General features: G+C 39.9%; 1 protein-coding gene across 7 annotated transcripts in view; it reads right to left on the reverse strand.

The window, feature by feature from the left end:
* The window catches only part of USP28 (ubiquitin specific peptidase 28), a 64,565-nt gene that overhangs the window by 14,344 nt on the left and 30,028 nt on the right, over positions 1–20,193 (reverse strand). For 4 of the 7 annotated variants that reach the window (XM_076002525.1, XM_076002523.1, XM_076002521.1 and 1 more), the window contains exons 5-15: positions 19,936–20,095; positions 14,425–14,511; positions 13,626–13,763; positions 12,591–12,664; positions 11,485–11,564; positions 9,800–9,948; positions 7,977–8,104; positions 7,327–7,422; positions 4,927–5,106; positions 2,254–2,462; positions 930–1,000 (exon numbers count right to left, since the gene is read on the reverse strand). In XM_076002525.1, the coding sequence (XP_075858640.1) occupies positions 930–1,000; positions 2,254–2,462; positions 4,927–5,106; positions 7,327–7,422; positions 7,977–8,104; positions 9,800–9,948; positions 11,485–11,564; positions 12,591–12,664; positions 13,626–13,763; positions 14,425–14,511; positions 19,936–20,095 (1,372 nt within the window). The remainder of the gene's footprint in view (positions 1–929; positions 1,001–2,253; positions 2,463–4,926; positions 5,107–7,326; positions 7,423–7,976; positions 8,105–9,799; positions 9,949–11,484; positions 11,565–12,590; positions 12,665–13,625; positions 13,764–14,424; positions 14,512–19,935; positions 20,096–20,193) is intronic. The other 3 variants (XM_076002527.1, XM_076002524.1, XM_076002522.1) reach the window with 1 other exon arrangement.

Genomic DNA, 20,193 nt, shown 5'->3' on the forward strand with positions numbered 1-20,193 from the left:
TGTATCCTTCCAACTCAAAAATCAGTTCACCTAAAAACAGAATCACTTGACCACTCACACTGAAAAAAATGTTCACCATATTTGGGGCCTGAGAGCAAGGTAAACAGCTATCTTGTTCTATACCTGTTTTCTCTGGCACCAAAATTTAAGTTAGCATATTTCATGCAGTCACATGCTCCTTGTATTTCTTCTTGTGAGTCCTCATCCACCTATCTGGAGTGAAGACCCTTTTTATTACATATGCGTTTGTTTCAACATTTGAAAAGCATACTTTTTTCCAATATGGGGAAAATAGAGCAATCTTAAGTGCTAAGTAAGTGAAAGTCATGAAAGCCAGTCACAGAATCAAATTAAACTTATACTTATTATCAGTACCTTGACCTGTTTTTACTGCTGGTAAAGATTTTTCAAATAACACAAAAGAAAATGGAGAAACCCAAGATTTACATGGTGTGTTTCTATTATGCAAGAGAATTGTGCCTCAATGCCTCGCTTCAAACAGTGCCTCTACAGCCACTCTGCCCATTCTGTTCATTCACACAGAAGCCACTGCAAGGCCCCTGAATTGAGGCTCTTTTCCCCTTAATGCTCAGAATGTTACTCTATGTTAAATGTTAAAACTTACGTGGATGGTTAAGAATTTCTCCCCTAACTCCCTTTTGTAGTTAGAAGTTATTAAAGAAAGAATGCTTGAAAGCAGGCTGTCAAAGGAAAGATCTCGAAGAATAATGGTATTTAGTGAAAGGACAGATAACTGGACCCTAGTTCAGTTTTCCCCACTGTACTATTTAAATTATCATTTGCAAGTAATTCATTTTTCTTTTTATATCCTCTCCGCTCTGAGAATTATGAGTAATTTGTATTACTATTTTCTTTTTGTATCTACCAGTAGCACGCTTTGACTATTTTCCCATCAATTTTCATTCTACCTGACGAAGGAGAGGGTCACAGTACATCTGCTCAATAGTCTGGGTAGTGCTTGCAATACAGTTCTTTAAATCTGTTAAAAAAAAAAAGACAACATTTCTTTACAATGATCTCATTGCATATCACAGAGGCTGCTTCAACTAAGCAAAGAGTATTGCTTATCTATGGCCAGGGTTCTAATGGTTTTAACTTCCCTTTATGAACCACGAAGTAGAGCTAGTGCTTTATGTTATGAAGGCTTTTAGTTCAACATAATTACATTAAGGTTTTAAAAAATTGTCTTTTATAATTGACACTAAAATTTATTAAAGAGGAAAAACTGTCTCTATTTAGGAAGAGAGCTTAATGGGTCACTTGGGTATAAAATATATGTCCCAGAGAAAAGATGTGAAATGAGGAGACATAATAAAGAATAGGGCTAAATTTCTCTGAATAAAAACTTGAGAGAACTTGGAATTTTATTTGTCTTTTTGCTCCCTAGATAAAAGTGGAAGGGAAGGGGAAAGGACAGTCTGAGCAATATGGCAATGAAGCCAAAGAACTTTTAAGAATAGAATGTTGAATAACTGAATTTTACATTGCATTGCCCAAATATTCTCCACCTCTTCCAACTAAAGTATGCTTCATACAGAAAAGACAGGTAGAAATCCAGGAGAGCCAAATTCTAAGTCTGGGTCAACTGAAGCCAAAGTTCAGATAAACTACTATAGAAATGAAATTAGCACACACAGAAAAATCCCAACAAAGGTGATCATAAATCTTCTAGGAATTCCCAGAAATTCTGAAGAGGAAATCTAGGAGGGATCTTCTACAGCTGCATAATGGGAGTATGAACTAAGCTTACAGGGCACTAAAAGTGCAAAAAAGGCTGGGCACAATCACTCATGCTTGTAATCCCAGCACTTTGGGAGGCCGAGGTGAGAGAACTGCTGGAGGCCAGGAGTTTGAGACCAGCCTGAGCAAGAATGAGACCCCGTCTCTACAAAAAAATAGAAAAATTAGCTAAGTGTGGTGGTGTATGCCTATAGTCCCAGCTACCAGGGAAGCTAACGCAGGAGGATTGCTTGAGCCCAGGAGTTTGAGGTTGCTGTGAGCTATGATGACGCCACTGTACTCCAGCCCAGGCAACAGAGCAAGATCCTGTCTCAAAAAAACAAACAAACAAAAAAAAAAACCAAAAGTACAAAAGAAGTCACAATGACTACTCCAAATTAAACAGCGTGTACGGCAATGGCAAGAAGTATACAAAAGGTGCCTGAGTCCCAAATATTCAAACAAACAGAAAAGGTAAAGAGTAACTATCTGATAAGTTTTAAAAGAGCCAACCTTGTATATCTTGTTCAATCTCACTCCTCCACCTCTGAAGACAGGTCTTAACAAAGCTTATCTCCTCGTCAGTGACTTTTCGAGGAGCTGGGTGTGCAGGCATTTTTTCCATGGAAGACAGGGAAGATGCACATGGCGTAGACATGTGTAGAGAATCTTCAGAAGAAAAGCTGCTTTCAGCATCCTGAGAAGAGCTTTCTGTGCTTGCACTGACAGAAGACAAAAGTCATGTTCATATGATAATTTCCAAGAGATATCTTGGCCTACATTAATATGCCTTGGAAAGCAAGCTGCTATATGGAAAAGTACAGCTATTATTTAATGAGTATTAATTCCACAGTTATCGAGCCAAACTTTTTCTTTATATGCATCATTTAATTTAACACACTTATTTACCAGAAAGATACTATTACTATCCCTATTTAACCAAATACAAACCTAAGGTTTAAAGAAATTAAGCAACTTACCCAAGTTCACCCAGCTAGCTGGTCATGCAAAGGAACTTAAACCCAGATCTGCCTGAGTCTTCTGTTCATGCTGTTTAATCAGTGATTATAATGCTTTCTCATGAAGAGGGATGAGAAAGAAGATGGAAAAGAGAAGGCTGGGACTGGAACAATCAAGGAATCAACTACGGAGTTCTCAAGATGCAACTAAATAAAGCGAGACTATCCATCCAGGAACAAGATACACAGAAGCAAGAAAAATGAACCATCAGGTGAACATCCAACTCAAAGGGGTGTGCACCAGGTGGCACCTTGGGAGAGTTCAGAGAGCAGGGCTTCAAGTCAGACAATCCCAGCACTACCATTCTTGAGCTAAACACCCAAGGAAAAGGCATTATTAGCCTCTGCTAAGTAATCTAATACCTCATTTACAAAATGTAAATATTAACTTCTTTACATCATTGCTGTAAACTAACAAAAATAAAGTATGTAAAGCAAATGTTAATTTACCTACTAATTGTGTTCCCCAACCCCCAGACTGGCCACAGTCTGTTAGGTACGTAGCTACACATCACCCAGGACATTACTGCCTGAGCTCCTCCTCCCCCATCCCACTCCATCACGGGAAAAACTGTCTTCCATGAAACCAGTCCCTGGTGCCAGAAAGGCTGGGGACTGCTATACTAATTAACTATCATCAGAGTAAAACTACACATAGACAAACCAGCAAGAATATAAAATAAGGTTCTAACTATACTTAGGTCTCCATTTCACAACAAAACTGAAGAACATAAATTTCCTTTGACTTTGACTTAAAAGAATCCCTCCCCACTCCATGCACAAAATAATGAGGGAACCGCTTTTCCCCAAGGACCAATATGTATGGAAAAATAAACCCAATAAGTAAAAAAGCAGATACCTCAATCTCAGAAGACATTACACATACATGTCCCTGCAATTTTAAAATCTAATAATATCTACCAGCATTATTTAATTGATTAAAAAGCCTACCCAACCACTTTTAAAAGTTAAAACCATTTATATTCCACAAGATACATGAAAGCATTCCATTTTTTAAAAAAATTAAAAAACATATGTATCCTAGCACTTTGGGAGGCCGAGACGGGCGGATTGCTCAAGGTCAGGAGTTCGAAACCAGCCTGAGTGAGACCCCGTCTCTACCAAAAATAGAAAGAAATTAATTGGTCAACTAAAAATATATATATACAAAAAATTAGCCGGGCATGGTGGCGCATGCCTGTAGTCCCAGCTACTTGGGAGGCTGAGGCAGTAGGATTGCTGAGCCCAGGAGTGTGAGGTTGCTGTGAGCTAGGCTGACGCCACGGCACTCACTCTAGCCTGGGCAACAAAGCGAGACTCTGTCTCAAAAAAAAAAAAAAAAACATATGTAGAGTATAAAGAATGAGAGAATTCCCCACCCCATCCCCAGACTCAGGTCATTCCCTGGAGACAGAACACTTCGTATGTTTTATCCAGATAAGCATTTCTAACCATATATGGATGAATAAATGTTAATATGTGTATGGGGGAGTCATAGGGAGATAGTTGGATTTTTTTTAACATAAAAGTCTAACTTTTTACATGAGTATTAGTGTTTTTATTTGCCAGGACACACATAACAGATGTGATGCTAGCCAACCCGGGTGGCTCCTTTATGCCATATTGTGCGTGGCCAAGCTGGAATAGAATCAGAAGGCTCGTGTGACTTGGCCTCCCTCTGTCTTCACTGGACAAGCCCCTCTGGGCTGTCCTCTTTCAAGGACTAGACAGTTCTTTTCCATGTTTTAATTTTGTGTTCATGGATAAGTCTTTTTTTTTCTTAATGTTTACTTAGTCATGCATACTTCACAGCAGATGGAGCATGAGATGTTCTGGAAGAGCAGGGCTTGAGGTTTGCTCTGAGAAAGGTCTTCAGTGGCAGCTAGCCTGTAGCTCAACACAAAGTAGCCCGGGTGGAGCATGAACACACACTATCAAGAAGCTGCTGAAATAATCCCAACCATCCTGTGGGCAAGACAAGTGCACTGGTGGGAATTATGAACACTCTCACCCAAGTGACAACTGGCAAAATCCTTCCCTTTAAGACAAAGAGCTCACAGCTCCTGAGCTCTTATGGGGTCAGTAAAAAGCAGGTAAAAAGATGGTACATAGTTTAAATTAAACCAGAAAAACAACAGGTGCCATTTAAAAAATTTGTTTTTATTACCTTTCCTTGGATGTCAGGTCAGAAACTGGGCAGTGCACTGAAGAAAGTGGTAATGTCATGCAAGTGTCACTTTCAAGTGGACAGCTTTCTGAGGCAGGTTTCGTGCTAGCAAATTCAATAACATATTTCAACATGTCCGGGAGTGGGAACCGAGCTGGGCCTGAGCCGTACTTCACATACCTAGGAGGCAAAGACAGTGGTACTCTACCACCCAAGTCCCTTTTATATTTTAGGACTTGCAAACAAAAGATCTGTCCATCATACGGAGTCAATGGAAAGGCTTAACCCTAAAGGCAATACTCAAACAATCTGTAGAGTAAAAATTCTCTAACTACAAAAGCAACAAATGCCAATAATCTAAAGTTTTATTCCAGCAGGAAACATTTCAAATGGGCTCCTAATCAAAGACATGCCAGTTATGCTTTCTTTTGATGTCATATCACATTTAGGCTCTGGTCATAAAAATAAATTGTTCCTTAAAGGAAAATAGATGTATTACTAGTACCCAAATCTGAAAAAAAAAATTCTGGTAAGCTAGTACATAAAGGTTTTTTCTTTGCTGTCTTTTAGACCAACTACTTTATAATGCAAAAAAGAGAGAAAGAAAGCTGGAAATGAAGCCGGGCGCGGTGGCTCACGCCTGTAATCCTAGCACTTTGGGAGGCTGAGGCGGGCGGATTGCTCAAGGTCAGGAGTTCGAAACCAGCCTGAGCAAGAGCGAGACCCCGTCTCTACTATAAATAGAAAGAAATTAATTGGCCAACTAATATATATATAAAAATTAGCCGGGCATGGTGGCACATGCCTGTAGTCCCAGCTACTCGGGAGGCTGAGGCAGCAGGATTGCTTGAGCCCAGGAGTTTGAGGTTGCTGTGAGCTAGGCTGACGCCACGGCACTCACTCAAGCCTGGGCAACAAGCGAGACTCTGTCTCAAAAAAAAAAAAAAAAAAAGAAAGCTGGAAATGGGAAATAGGTGTCGATAAAGGCCAGAGTTTAAGAAAATTGGCAAATGTTTCTTCTAAAGGGTCTGAAATACCCTCATACAATGTCACAGGCCAGGCAAAAATTAGTGAAGACTTCTTTGAGATGTGTACATAATAAATATCTTCAAGTATGTGACCAAAATAATATTTTATTTATTTCTTTTAGAGATGGAGTCTCCCTTTGTTGCTCAAGCTTATATATTTTCCCAGGAATATATACATAAAAAGATATGTGTAGCCTTTAAAAAAAACAAAAACAAAAAAGTCGAAATTATATAAAATTTTAAAAGTCATTTTATTTTAAAACAAAAGTAATGTCATACTAAGAAATGGTACTGTACTCTATTTTACAATCTAAATAATTCAGAATGCCTCGCTGGCTTACTAGTAAATTGAGTAGTTTTGAGCCATAAAACATCAGGTATGTTTGGTTCTATAAAAATAATTTAAAATTTCCAGGCTTACAAAGTATCACTAGAACTTTTAAAATAAAATAATGCCACACTTAGAATCCTATAAATCACTTCCAGGACAGTATCTGATGACTCAATCTTCAGCTTAAGTCTCTATTAAGACAAATGGATGACTGGTCACATTACTCCTAGGTAAGGTCTTCCTGAGACAGAGGGAAGCAGAAGCTGTGGTGGCTGGGGTAGGGTGCAGGGTCCATCTTGGGCCTCGTATGAAAAGTGCTGCCCCTCAGGGAAATTAATGACCTAGCAAGGGCCTGGGTGGAGGTGGGGTTGTGGTAGGAGGGAAATTGGTAAATAGATAAAAAGGAGGAAGAGCCATTGACAATGTATGGGATTTCCTTTTTAAATGCTTAAATCAATGCGATCTAGACTAGGGAGAAATTACACTGACTCCCCCTAAGGAAATCGGAGGATGATTCCACAGAAATCATCAGTGTAAAACAATCAAGAAAAGCAAAGATTCCTCTGTAACAGAAAGGATTTTGTATGTATCAGAAAATTAACGCTTAATCAATCAGCCTTGTTCTAGATAGAACAGCATTATTTTTTACCTTTCCTGGACACTTCAAAAACTGCTTTTCCAAGACAAGTGAACTGGAGCATTGTGACAACCGTCTGTCTCATGTTTGTGAAAAAGATAGCAAGGAGAGTAGAAAAGGTAAAAAGCTATAAAATCAGAACTCGGGTCCTCCTCGGTACACTGCCAGTAACTAACTGGGTGACTCTGGGTCACTAAGTTTCCTAGGACTACTATTTACCCATGGATAATATTAGCTGATCTTAAAGACCATTCCACACTCAAAAATAATTTTTCTTAGCTATATCATAAACTACCCTAGTTAATACTGAAACTCTGAATTAATTTTTAAATATAAACAAATGATCTTATTTTAACATTCTACTATCTTTTACACTGCTAAGCACAAAGGTAGCCACAACTTACCGTTCAAGTTTTTGCTGCAGAACTTTTATTTCTTCCTTTAACTTTCGAATACATTCTCTCTTATTTCGAATAAGCTCCTTGCTCCTATACATGTACCTAAGCAAATGATAATCCCACAAACAGAACTGATATTTAAAAACATAAATGACACAAAATTTCAGCAAGCTAGGGATACAAGGAAACTTCCTCAATCAGATAAAGGGCATTTATAAAAAATGCACAGCTAGCATCATATCTAATAGTGAAAGACTGATGCACTGCCCCCCCAAAAAAGGGGTAAAAAATTCTATAATGTAAGTCTGTCTAGGGCTCCCCCTACCCCTTCCCCTCCCAAGGAATACAGATAGTATTCAGATTCAAAACAAATACACTATTGGCTACTCCACATACTGTACCTACTACTGTTCCCAAAGTGACAGGGCTTTCACCTAAAGCGTCACTATTCAAATTGTTGTCCAGAGATTAGAAGCATCACTAGCATCATCCTGGGAGTGTCTAGAAATGCAAACTCTTGGGCCCCAACCTATATCCACTGAATTCAAATTTGCATATTATCAAGACTTCCCGGTGATTCCTATGTGCAATATATTTAGTGCATGCTCGTTTCTACTGCTGCAATACATCAGGAAGAAAATCCACCAAGAACTCACCTGTCCATATAAATAATCTGAGGAAATTCCAGCTTATTGTGAATTTTCTCTGGCTGCCCAAGGGACTGATTGAACTCAAATCTTGAGAGTTCAAAGGTCAACACTGGAGGTAGCTTTGTAAACCAACGCTATTGTCAGGAGCAACAACGTGGGAGCAAGAAAAATTAATTTTAGGAAATAACAATAGCCAGATTTAAAATATCCCTCATCAAACTTTATTCTTTTGGTATGGAACCTATATTCAAAATCAAACTCATGGAAGAACATTTTTTATCCCAAATACTAAAGAAAATGAACACTGAGGATCACACTCTCTTAGGGGACTCAGTATTCAAAACCTGAAGGAAACAGCTGGCCTAACCAAATAATGAGAAATTATCATCTATGCAGCACATAACTAAGGAGACAACTGTCTCCACAGATCTACTGAAAGACTAATATGTGTACTTATATAATGTACTATTTACACTCTCTTAACCAAAATTTGAATCCCCCTTATGTCTAAAAGGAAACTTATGTCTAAAAGGAAACTTGAAATAGCCTCAGGATTTTATAATTTCTCAAGTTTCTGACAAAAATCTCTGAATTCCAAAAATTTACAGATGCCTCATAATGAAGCCAGTCAAATCAACCTACAATGTTATTACCTTGACTTCAAAAAAGAAAATCACAAACTTATAAAAAAAGATTTCAACTGTCACTGATCATAGGTGAGGAAAAGCTAAACCAGGAAAGGCATTTCTGTCCAATTCACCTGTATGCCAGAGGTTCCCAAGAAGGGCCTTTTAAAATGTTCCCTTTACCAAAGGTGCCAACAGTGTTCTCTTGTGACTCTGTAGAGTCACAACTAACTCTAAACAAGCATGATGATTTTTATTTGTTTTTATTGTATTTTTATAAAGAGTTCCCATGCTTGAAAATAGTTCTCCAGAAGTTTGAGTAGCTAGGGAACATTCCCTCTCTCGTAAGAGAATGCATTAGGTCTGCATAGATGGTACAGGTGATATGCTTCCCATTAGGAATTAGCTCTTTCCTTGAAAAGCGAGGGAAGCAGTAGCTCTCTCGGAGTTCCAACACGGCTCTACAGACAATACACTTTCACAAGGCTCCTATTAGGTTCCCTATCTTAATTCAAGAAAGCTCTACTTTCTCCTATAAAAATTACTGAGTTGGACTCTTAGAAAAGCCACAATTTTGTCTCAAAAAATGTACAATGAAAGGAGAACGATCCAAGTTGTATAATGTTAACAATTAAGCTACAAATGCCACTCCCTAATTCTTAGCCCAACTAGAATTTTGAGATATTAATTTCTCTTGTTCTCACTCTAACTTCCCCCCTTTCTTTCCAACCCACAAAAGTAAATAAATACATGAATGAAAATTAAATTTAAAAAATGTTAAAAGCAAAGGCAAAATTGACAATTGAGAATGGCAAATACTATGACAGGGAAAATATTCTAAATGGCATACCATAGGAGTTAATCACTGTACTTTTACCCTCCGAAAATATGGAGGCAGTGGGTTCTCCCTACTCAGGTACAGGTAGGCTTCAACAGAAAGAGAGAAACTTAATCATACTTAAAACATCAGAAGCAGCATACAACCTTTTCATGACTGACTCAAATTCATAGTTTTAGTAAAGGTTTATTTATCAAAGTACTAAGACTCACTGACTCACATCAACTGATGAGAGAGTTAAGACAAATTCAAGTTCTTTTTTAAGTGTAAAGTTACTTAATATGTGATGGGAAATGAATCTGCCTAAAAGCTCAGTCCTTAACTGGCTTTGTCACTGGCACAGCCAACAAAAGTGTGCGTCTTACCTCTTGTCCATACTTCACCGAATGATCGGAGGGAAGAAGCTCAATGTCACCCTCCACCATGGCCCCTTCCAAACATTCGTCTAAGTTGTGATAACCATTTACCTGAAGAGGATACTGGCCAAAGGTCTCGTTGTTACAGAAGGGCTTTCCTAGGCAAAGACAGAGACTGATTTTTAAAGTCATCGCTTCAACCATCTAAAGCCTATTTTCTGGCACCACAGAGAAAATAATCTTAAATTCACCAGCTTCCTGAGAACTGGTTAGAAATGCACTTAAGCCTATATGGCAACCTCTAATGAGCCAGTGGATCCAAACATTGATGTCAACAACCGCTAACACTGCAAAAGGAAAGATCATCAGACTTTATGAGCCTCCTGATCAAAGACCTTCCCACCACCTGTGACTTGGTTTTGCCAGGAAAAAAAAAAAAAAAAGCCTTACCTGAATTTAGTCAAATTTCTAGTTCCAACTACCAATTTACAAGAAGAGGAGTAGAGGGGAATATGCTAAAATATGTTAAATACGTATCCTGGGAGTGTAAGCAAAAAATTCTTAGACTGTGGGAAATATTAATACCATAGAACAAAAACCTCATTTCTCCAAAAAATACATTTCAAGGAAAGAAGGATGGAGGAGGAGTCTCTACAGATACTCAAGAGACTTAAAACATGTATCAACCAGTCATAAATGAATCACATTTGGATCCTTACTAAAACAAAGTGTAAAAAAAAATTCTCTTTTTAAAATTATGTATGCAAATTGGAAATTTGAACACTGACTAGATATTTTTAAATGCTACCTTTTGGAGTGGTAGCAGTACTGGGTTGTGTTTTACAAAGAATATGAGAGGGGTACGAGTAGATAGGAGTGAGGCAGGGAATGACTGGCTATAGACTAATGGTTACTGAGTTCATAGGTTTTATTTTTTTGTTTTAGAAACAGGGTCTTACTCTGTCACTCAGGCTAGAGGGCAGTGGTGTCATCGTAGATCACTGCAACCTCAAACTACTGGGTTCAAGCCATCCCCCTGCCTCAGCCTACCAAACATCCGGGACTACAGGCGTATGCCACCACATCCAGCTAATTTTTCTATTTTTTTGTACAAACAGGGTGTAGGTCTTGCTCAGGACGGTCTCGAACTCCTGAGCTCAAGCAATCCTCCCATCTTGACCTCCCAGAGTACTAGGATTATAAGTGTGACCCACCTCACCCAGTAATGGGGGCTTTTATATTGCTCTTTTTGTATGTGGTCAAAATTCTTCCACAGTTAAAAAAAAATTATGTGTCCAGTATGCAGCTTAGATAAACCTCTAGAGTAGACAAGCATTTTTGGCAGTCTAACTCAATAAAACCTTTTGAGATATTACATTGGAAACAACAACACAAAGAAAACTGAGTGACATTATATGTGTCTGACATTAATGCCAGATGTGGGCTATGCAAATATTATACAATTTTATATGACAACTAAATATCATGCACATTTCACAGATGAAGAGACTGAGGATCCTGGGGCTCGCACAGTTTGTCCACAATTAAACAGATATACTAAGAGGCAAAACCCAAATTCAGACCTGGGCTTGTCAGATCCTCAAGCTATTCATTATACTGCCTCCTAAAAGGGACACAGTAATACAGATATATGGTCACAGGTCTAGAATTAACATTAAGAATACAGAATTTACCTTCACGAACCCCTTCAGTCAGGAAAGTACCATAAAACAGCTGCACCATTGGATTTTCAGATTTGTTCCTGGGATTGCTGCTTTTAAGAAAGGGAGACAATTCTGGATCATTTGTATAAGATATTGACTATACACAAAATCAAAGTATCATCCAAAGGCAAAAATAGTGCATTTTCATCAACCCTCAAAGAGCCAGGTATGGTTTAAGGTAGCAGATTAGTTCAGTTCAAACATTTGTTGAACGAGTATATATGCCTGGCATTGGGCTATCTCTGAAGAAGCAAAGGCAATAAGGCATGATCCCTGGGGCTTAAAGTCTGATAGTCTAAAAGTCCTTTAGGTAGGAGTCACACATGCAGACAAACACATGTATTTGCATGCATTCAATATATACATCTATATCCAACAATAGATGTATACAGGGTGTAGAAATAGTATAGAGATAAGAATGTACTCTCTTGCACAGTTTTGCAAATAAATACAAAAAAGTTTTCTCAGTGGCACAAAAGAAATTAAAAGTTATTTTTTTACTAGCCATCTTAAATTATTATTAAGTTAGCTGCTCTCTGCAAAGCCATTTTATGATATATTCAATATAATTATTCTACCTAGAATTAAAACTATTTAGAAAACAAACTTCTCAGCATCTGTATTAGGCAAGGCATATATGTATTCTTTGCCCTAAATTTCATTTTTATTAGTGACCGAAATGATTAAACTCTATTCTGGACACATTCTAAGTAGACTTCAAAAGTGGTCTTAGATTGAATTTAATGTATCTATATTATACTACCATGTTCACATCTAGGGATTGATTTGAGGTTTTTAAAAAAACATTTTACAGCACATGGTGTGCCTTCAACAAAGTTAACAGTTATGGCCCTTTTAATTAAAAAGTTGCAGGTTAAGGTTATCAGCTACATTCTCAGAGGGGGGAAACAAAGGCAACGGGGGATACACAACAAGGAATAAATCAGTGGTTACCCCATGAGGTTTCGTAAAAAGCAGCAATTTCTACTTGAGAAGTCTTAACTTTCCCCCACGTCACAATTCTCACTGGCCCACTGTGAGTCAGAAGGATGTACAAACAAACCCTCAACACTCACTTAACATTAACAGCTAGCTGGAATGCGTCCTCTAGCCAATCCAGGAGCTTGTGTGTGAATTCACTCACATCTTGCTATAAGAGAGGCACAAATTGCATAAGAGTTAGAACCAACACTATGCTTAGGGAAATGAAAATTTGCCCTTATCCCACCAATGAAATAAGATTCTACTATGAAAGTTATTTCTGTTTTAGAGCCAAATATGAAGACACCAGAAGATCGGAACCCAGCTAGTACAGAAAAAACAGAAGGTGCATTACCTCTGACTAAGTTGTGGCTAGAAGGAAATTGGAACTCTACCATTGCTAGCTACATCTATTTGTGACAGAGAAAGAAAAACAAACAAACAAAATCTTCCCATTAAGCCTTCTAAAAAAAAGGCACCCAAAACAGACTGTAGTTCTAGAATATGAGATCTGAATAGAGAAAGAAAACATTTATGAGTTTTGAGAATTTTGTAGAACCATAGGACCTTTAAATAGGGAAAAAATTTTTTTAATTCATATAAGAAGCTGATAAAATAGTGACAGCTTTTCTTTCTAATAGGAGGTAGAGAAAGGAAAGTATTGAAATCTAAAAGAGAAAGACTGCTCAGAAAAGCTGCTGAACTCAGGTTTAGTTTTAAAAATAGGATTTCCACCTGGGTCATCCAAGGACAAAGGTGCAAAGAACTACATTTCTTGGTGACACTTTGCTATGGCTCATTGAGATATTTTCCAATATCCTTCCTCCTACTGCAACAGCCCCTATAAAAGTCTACTATCCTTTCTACTATTTCTTCTCTTTAGAACTGCCAGCCCCAGTGTAGCACACATGCTCTCATACACTCTCTCTCACGAACACACAGCCCTCTCTCCCCACCTGCTCTGCGGGCAAAATAAAAGGCAAAAACAGGCACCCACAGTCCTGCTGAGTCATGTTCACTGCTTGTTACACAGCTGAAACAAAGCACTATCACAGTCACATAAATAAGGCATGACTTCAACTCTACAGAGTCTGGGGGAAAACAAGAGAAGAACGAAGCTTCTTTCATACCTGCTGTTCCTCAGATGATCGGAATGCTCCCTTTAACAGATCCAGGGCTGCTGAAGGGTCCACAAATTTTCGATTTGATCCCATCATCAGAGCAAACAAATACTGAAGCTCTTGCATAAACATGATATTTCTCTTGTCCTATAGAAAACACTCTACTTACTCTTACTTGGAAAATCAGAACATTAAGAGAGAAAAACTATCAGTAATTACTCCTTAATTTATATTTACCTAGGGCTATGTCAGAGACTGGTCTCAAACTACATTGTAGGGACTCCCATAAGGAACATAGAGGGTTACTCTAAACTGCAGAATAACTATGTAGGAGCCAGAGAGAGAATATTGAAGGAAAAATAGAAAAGTCCACTTTCTGAAACTGCTGCCTGTGCTCCGTGAGGAAGATGCACTCACACCAAGGTGATACCCTGGGAAGAGTTAGATCCTGGGAAGGGGCTACATCCTTCAGTAAGGACAGACTCAAAACTCTTCTGAGAAGATCCAGGCCTCTGGGCCTGGGTCATCTCTTCTCCATCACTCGGCCAAGCAGCTAAGGAGGAGTGAAGGACACCACAAACAGAAACAGGTATTTAGACTCTCCCCACCTGCGCTTTCTTGGAAGTATTTTTCTAATTTTGCAAACCCTTATTTCTTGCCACAAAGGGAAAAGAGCCACGTAGAAGTGAAAAGAAAAATTAGCATAAGCCACGGAGTATCGCAGTTATCAGCTTTAGTCAAAAATTTAGAAGTCTTTGGGATGAAAGGAACCAACCAACACTGAAGAAATTCCTCAACACCAACTTACCGTGTGACTTCGACAATTTTCAAGGACATTTTGTGGCAGACTATAGCTGAGAACAAGTCTTCGAAATTCAGGTAACTGAAAGAGGGACTGAAAATAAAGAAAACAAATGGATTCATAGCCTTTCTTTCAAAAATAATTGCAGTAAAAAAAATATTTTTCACTTTAAATATTTTCTTTCATATTTAAAAGTATGTACAAGTATCAACCTAGCAAATCTACTTCTATTATTTCTAAGGACATAATAATGGTTATGTACAAAAATTAAAATGAAAGAATATTAATCCTTTTAGATAAAAAAAATAGAAGCAACCTAATGCTTAAATAAAAGGAATAGATTTAATAAACTATACTACATTTATAGAATACACTAGTCATTAAAATAATATTGTAGAACAAATGGTTTCATAAAATGAACTACTATACAGCAGTGAAAAAAACGAGTAAGTGCTATGTGTATCAACATGGATAAATTCCAGAAATATATTTTGAGTGAAAAAACGTTATAGAAAACAGAGTAATTTACTGTTTCTATTAAGTTTAATAACATTCAAAACTACTGCATGTTGTCTGAGGAGATATACATGTGTGGTTCTTTCTGTGGGGAAAGGAGAATGTGACAACAGGAACACAATAGCATAGGGATTTGTCATTTTTTTTTTTTTTTTTTGAGACAGAGTCCCACTCTGTAACTAGGGTAGAGTGCAGTGGTGTCATCATAGCTTACTGCAACCTTAAACTCCTGGGCTCAACTGATCCTACTGCCTCAGCCTCCCAAGGAGCTGGGACTACAGGCACACGCCACAAAGGTGGCTAATTTTTCTATTTTTAGTAGAGATGAAGTCTCACTCTTGCTGAGGCTGGTCTCGAACTCCTGAGTTCAAGCGATTCTCCTGCCTCGGTTTCCCAGAGTGCTACAGGATTACAGGCATGAGCCACCACACCTGGCCTGACATTTACTTCTTAAGCCAGGTGGTGAGTATAGCAGTGTTTACCATTCTCCACTCTATGTCAAAATATTGCATTAAAAGTTTAAGAGCAGGGCCGGGCGCGGTGGCTCATGCCTGTAATCCTAGCACTCTGGGAGGCCAAGGCGGGCGGATTGCTCAAGGTCAGGAGTTCAAAACCAGCCTGAGCAAGAGCGAGACCCCATCTCTACTATAAATAGAAAGAAATTAATTGGCCAACTGATATATATATAAAAAATTAGCCGGGCATGGTGGCGCATGCCTGTAGTCCCAGCTACTCGGGAGGCTGAGGCAGAAGGATCGCTCGAGCCCAGGAGTTTGAGGTTGCTGTGAGCTAGGCTGACGCCACGGCACTCACTCTAGCCTGGATAACAAAGAGAGACTCTGTCTCAAAAAAAAAAAAAAAAAAAGTTAAGAGCAGACACCTCTGGTGGGTAAAAATGAGGAGAAGGACTTTTTTAATTACATGTAAATCAGACATTTTTCCACTACCAATATTTACTCTAAGTTAATTTTTTTAAAACATCCCTTACATGAATATAACTCCTCATCCACAAATATTCCTCAAATGAAAAAATCCCTCAGGCTTATACACTGAACACTTGAAGCAGCATCCCAGGTAGACGATGGCAAAACTCTGGAATCAGAACTAAATAAAATACTTTCTTGGTATTCAAAAAACCCCAGGTATGGTCAAAGTGACAGTATCTGACTAGTGGCCATGGGCCACCTGTCCGGCTTCCCTCACTCTATCATGAGCCCCGGTGGGGACACAGCCAACAGGGTGAGTATACAACTGGACTGGAAATTTAAAACCAGGTCATGATACTGCACCAAAGTTCTATGCAGAGTCAGAGCTGGGCCGGTCAGCTCTATCCTCAGCCACTCTCTCTTCCCACGGCACCCAGCTACCCAGCACGCCTCCATTCCCACTCTGCTGGCTTCCCTGAGGCATTCTCCAGAGTCTCTGTTCTACCATGAGAAAAATGGCTTTACATCCTCAAGTCACTTCACTCAACCTTTACCAAAATCTGGCTTTCCCCAAAGATGCCATTATTCTTAAAAACCAAAGTGTGAGCTAATATTATCCACATTTCCCAACCCATTAGCAACATGATTCTTTCTCCAACAGCTGCTGCTGCTGTGTTCTCTTCAACACTTAATTACCTCCTCCTCCTGTCACCAAAGTTTGAATGTCAGGATAATCTCTGAATCATTTTCCTCTCTTAATCATTCCTATGTAGTAAGTCACAAGTCCCTCTGCCTCTGCCTCTGGGGCTCTTTACAGTCACCTCCCCCCATCAGTACCCATCACTGCTCCCTGGAATCACTGTGCATGGTCCCTCTGCCTCCAGAAATTCCTCTACCAACTCACCTGCCACACAGTAATCATTCAGTTAGTTTTTTAGTTTATTGTTCATCATCCATTTCATCACAGGACAATATATAGGTCCCACAAGAGCACAGCTGTCTTTGTTTTGTTCACTTCTAAGTCAAGGTCCTAGAACACCACTAGACATAGGGTAGGTGTCCAGTTGTTTGCTGAGGAAACTCATGTACACCCATCCAGTCTGGAGACCTCTTGGTTTCTTGAGCATCTTATCTCTAGCAACATATTCTTCCACTCCATCTCTATACCCACAGCCCAGGCCGCACCCAGGATACGTCAACACCTGAAACATGCCAATTCTCAGGTCACATATTCAGAAAATCCCACTCTTAGACCACGACTTCTGATGCTCTCTGTCCAGTTACCAACAGGACACCTGCTCTCCCACGCCAGCAGGGACCCAAGCAAACTGACCCCTTTCCTTGCTCCTTAACCATTAGTTCCGTGGTGTCTTTATTTCTCTCAACCCCGCTTTGATCCTATGGTCTTAACTACCCTTCTTAAATTCTCAGGACTGCCCTTTGTCCTTTCATCACACACCCAGCAAATCCTCCAACCTAAGTGAGTTGAATTTTCCACACAAGAGCTTCAGAGTGCTGCTAAAACAAAGTCTTGAAAAAAACAGAACATTCTGACATCACCATACATTCAAGGTCAATAACCTCAAGCAGACCTTCAAATCTTTAGGAATCCTACTATTGTACTCTGGTGCCAACGGGTATTCCCACTGTCTCCAACAACTATTTCAAACTTCCACTCCCTTTAAAATCTGACTGTCCGCCGGGCGTGCTGGCTCACGCCTGTAATCCAAGCACTTTCGGAGGCAGAGGCGGGCAGATTGCTCAAGGTCAGGAGTTCAAAACCAGCCTGAGCGAGACCCCGTCTCTACCAAAAATAGAAATAAATTAATTGACCAACTAAAAATATATATACAAAAAATTAGCTGGGCATGGTGGCACATGCCTGTAGTCCCAGCTACTCGGGAGGCTGAGGCAGTAGGATCGCTGAGCCCCGGAGATTGAGGTTGCTGTGAGCCAGGCTGACGCCACGGCACTCACTCTAGCCTGGGCAACAAAGTGAGACTCTGTCTCAAAAAAAAAAAAAAAAAAAAAAAATCTGACTGTCATTCTGTCTCAAAAGATGGCTGCTTATTTCACAGAGGAAAAAAAGAGCATTAGACAGTATTTCAGCTTTAATGTACAGCCATCCTTTCTTCCTTCTCCCTTCCCATACTGCCTTGCTCTTTTCCTTGTCAGGGCCAAGCCTTCCCTCATGCTCTCTCCATCCTACCCTCTCACACTGTCTCAGGAACTTTTCCCAGTCATCCTCTGGGTCTGCCAGCTCTTCTCAATTTCTCCATAGGACTGAAGGCGGAGGGCGATGTGAATCCGAGGGGAGTGGGTTCATATTTTCTCTCCCCCGCCCATATCACTTCTCTGCTCTAAACTTTCTAATATTTTCCCATGTCACATGTAATTCCCAAATCCTCATCATGACCCCAAGCTGCCCCACCCCACCTCCACCACCTTTCTCACCCCATGGCTCTTGGTTCTGGATCACTCAGTTCTAGCTATCCTGCTATTTCTCAAACATTATCACCAAAGCTCCTGAACCTCGGGTCTTTTTACTTGCTGTTCACTGTCTGAAATGTCCCTTCTCATTCCCTGGCCACCTGCAGGCCTCTGCTCAAATGCCTGCCTTATCAGCAAAGCTGTCCCTGACTGGTCTCCCCTAGGTGAACCCTCTGCAGCGGCTCCCGAACCCACCACCATTCGCCTTTACAACACTTACCACCACGTCATACATGTTTTGTTTACTGTCTTTTCCACTCTTTTCAAAGTAAATGCCATGAGAGTAGGGGCTTTGCTTTATTTACTACTATTTCCCTAGAGCCTAAAACAGTGCCGGGCACACAGAAGCTGAATGCTGCATGTGTGGAAAGGGAAGATTCCATTTTTAGCTTGAGCAGCTGAACTAGTGCCATGTCCCATGCTACAGAAGACTGCAGGGTGGGGCTCGAGGGCTGCGGTGTGGCCATGTGAAGTTTAAGGCGCCAGGAGTTACTTGTAGAGGCCACTACTCTCCAGGTGAATTCATTCCCTCCCTTGCCTTTATTACCGTCTATATGATACTGATTTTCAACATTGTATCTGCAGCCAAGAACTTTTATCTCAACTACAGATTCACGTAATTAACTGCCTACACAGCCTCTTCCTGTGGATGACTTGCATAGGCACCTCAAAGTCAGCAGGTCTTAAACTGAACTAAAATCCACTCTTGATACACACGCTAGTTATTCCCCCTCCCCTACAGTGTCAAATGGCACCTTAATCCACCTGGTTACTCATGCTAAAAACCCTGAAGTCTTTCTCAGCCCTCGAAGGCAGATATCCTGTATCAAATCATTTGCCAAATTCTGTAGATTTGCTTTCCTCAGTACCCCAAGAATGTGTTCACTTCTCTCCTCCCATGACTTCTGCCACTGTTTCCCTCCTGGACAGCTACGACAGCCTCCCACTCCTCAGTTCTCCTTACTGGCTCACGCTCCACCTTAACACAGCAGTCACTACATGCTGATCTGAAACACCTATTTAGTAAACATATTTACAACCACAGAAGACTTTGTTTTGGTTTTAGTTTTTTTTTTTTTTTTTTTTGAGACAGAGTCTCACTTTGTTGTCCAGGCTAGAGTGAGTGCCGTGGCGTCAGCCTACCTCACAGCAACCTCAAACTCCTGGGCTCAAGCAATCCTCCTGCCTCAGCCTCCCGAGTAGCTGGGACTACAGGCATGCGCCACCATGCCCGGCTAATTTTTTTATATATATATCAGTTGGCCAATTAATTTCTTTCTATTTTATAGTAGAGACGGGGTCTCGCTCTTGCTCAGGCTGGTTTTGAACTCCTGACCTTGAGCAATCCGCCCGCCTCGGCCTCCCAAGAGCTAGGATTACAGGCGTGAGCCACAGCGCCCGGCCTTGGTTTTAGTTTTGACACCGGGAGTGTCTAAATCCAAAGCACGATAATGCCAAAGGAAACCCCCCCACACCAGTTTTATATATCTGTTTTAGTTTCTTGAAAGCTGTGTTTCTCACATTTCAGTTTAATCAACTGCAAGTTATTTTCAGATGATACAGTTGTCTTATAAAAATATCATACCTGAATAACAGCACTAAACCAACATGTATTGCCAACATTTTTCAGCCCAACTGGCCAACCATCAACTCTCCTCCAGTCATTGGGATTGGGATTTTCTCCCCAGACTTCACAGCGTTTTCTCTTTGAGCGCTTAGTTTCTGCAGAGGTTGCCTCGTGCATCCTATATTGTGCCAACATACATCAAAAAAGAAAACAGTTAAAAAACAATACACTCTATGGAGGATGTTGGTAACCTTTCATAGGTAATTCAAAATGCCA

The sequence above is a fragment of the Microcebus murinus genome, chromosome 4 (assembly GCF_040939455.1).
Source record: "Microcebus murinus isolate Inina chromosome 4, M.murinus_Inina_mat1.0, whole genome shotgun sequence".
Classification (NCBI taxonomy): Eukaryota; Metazoa; Chordata; class Mammalia; order Primates; family Cheirogaleidae; genus Microcebus; species Microcebus murinus.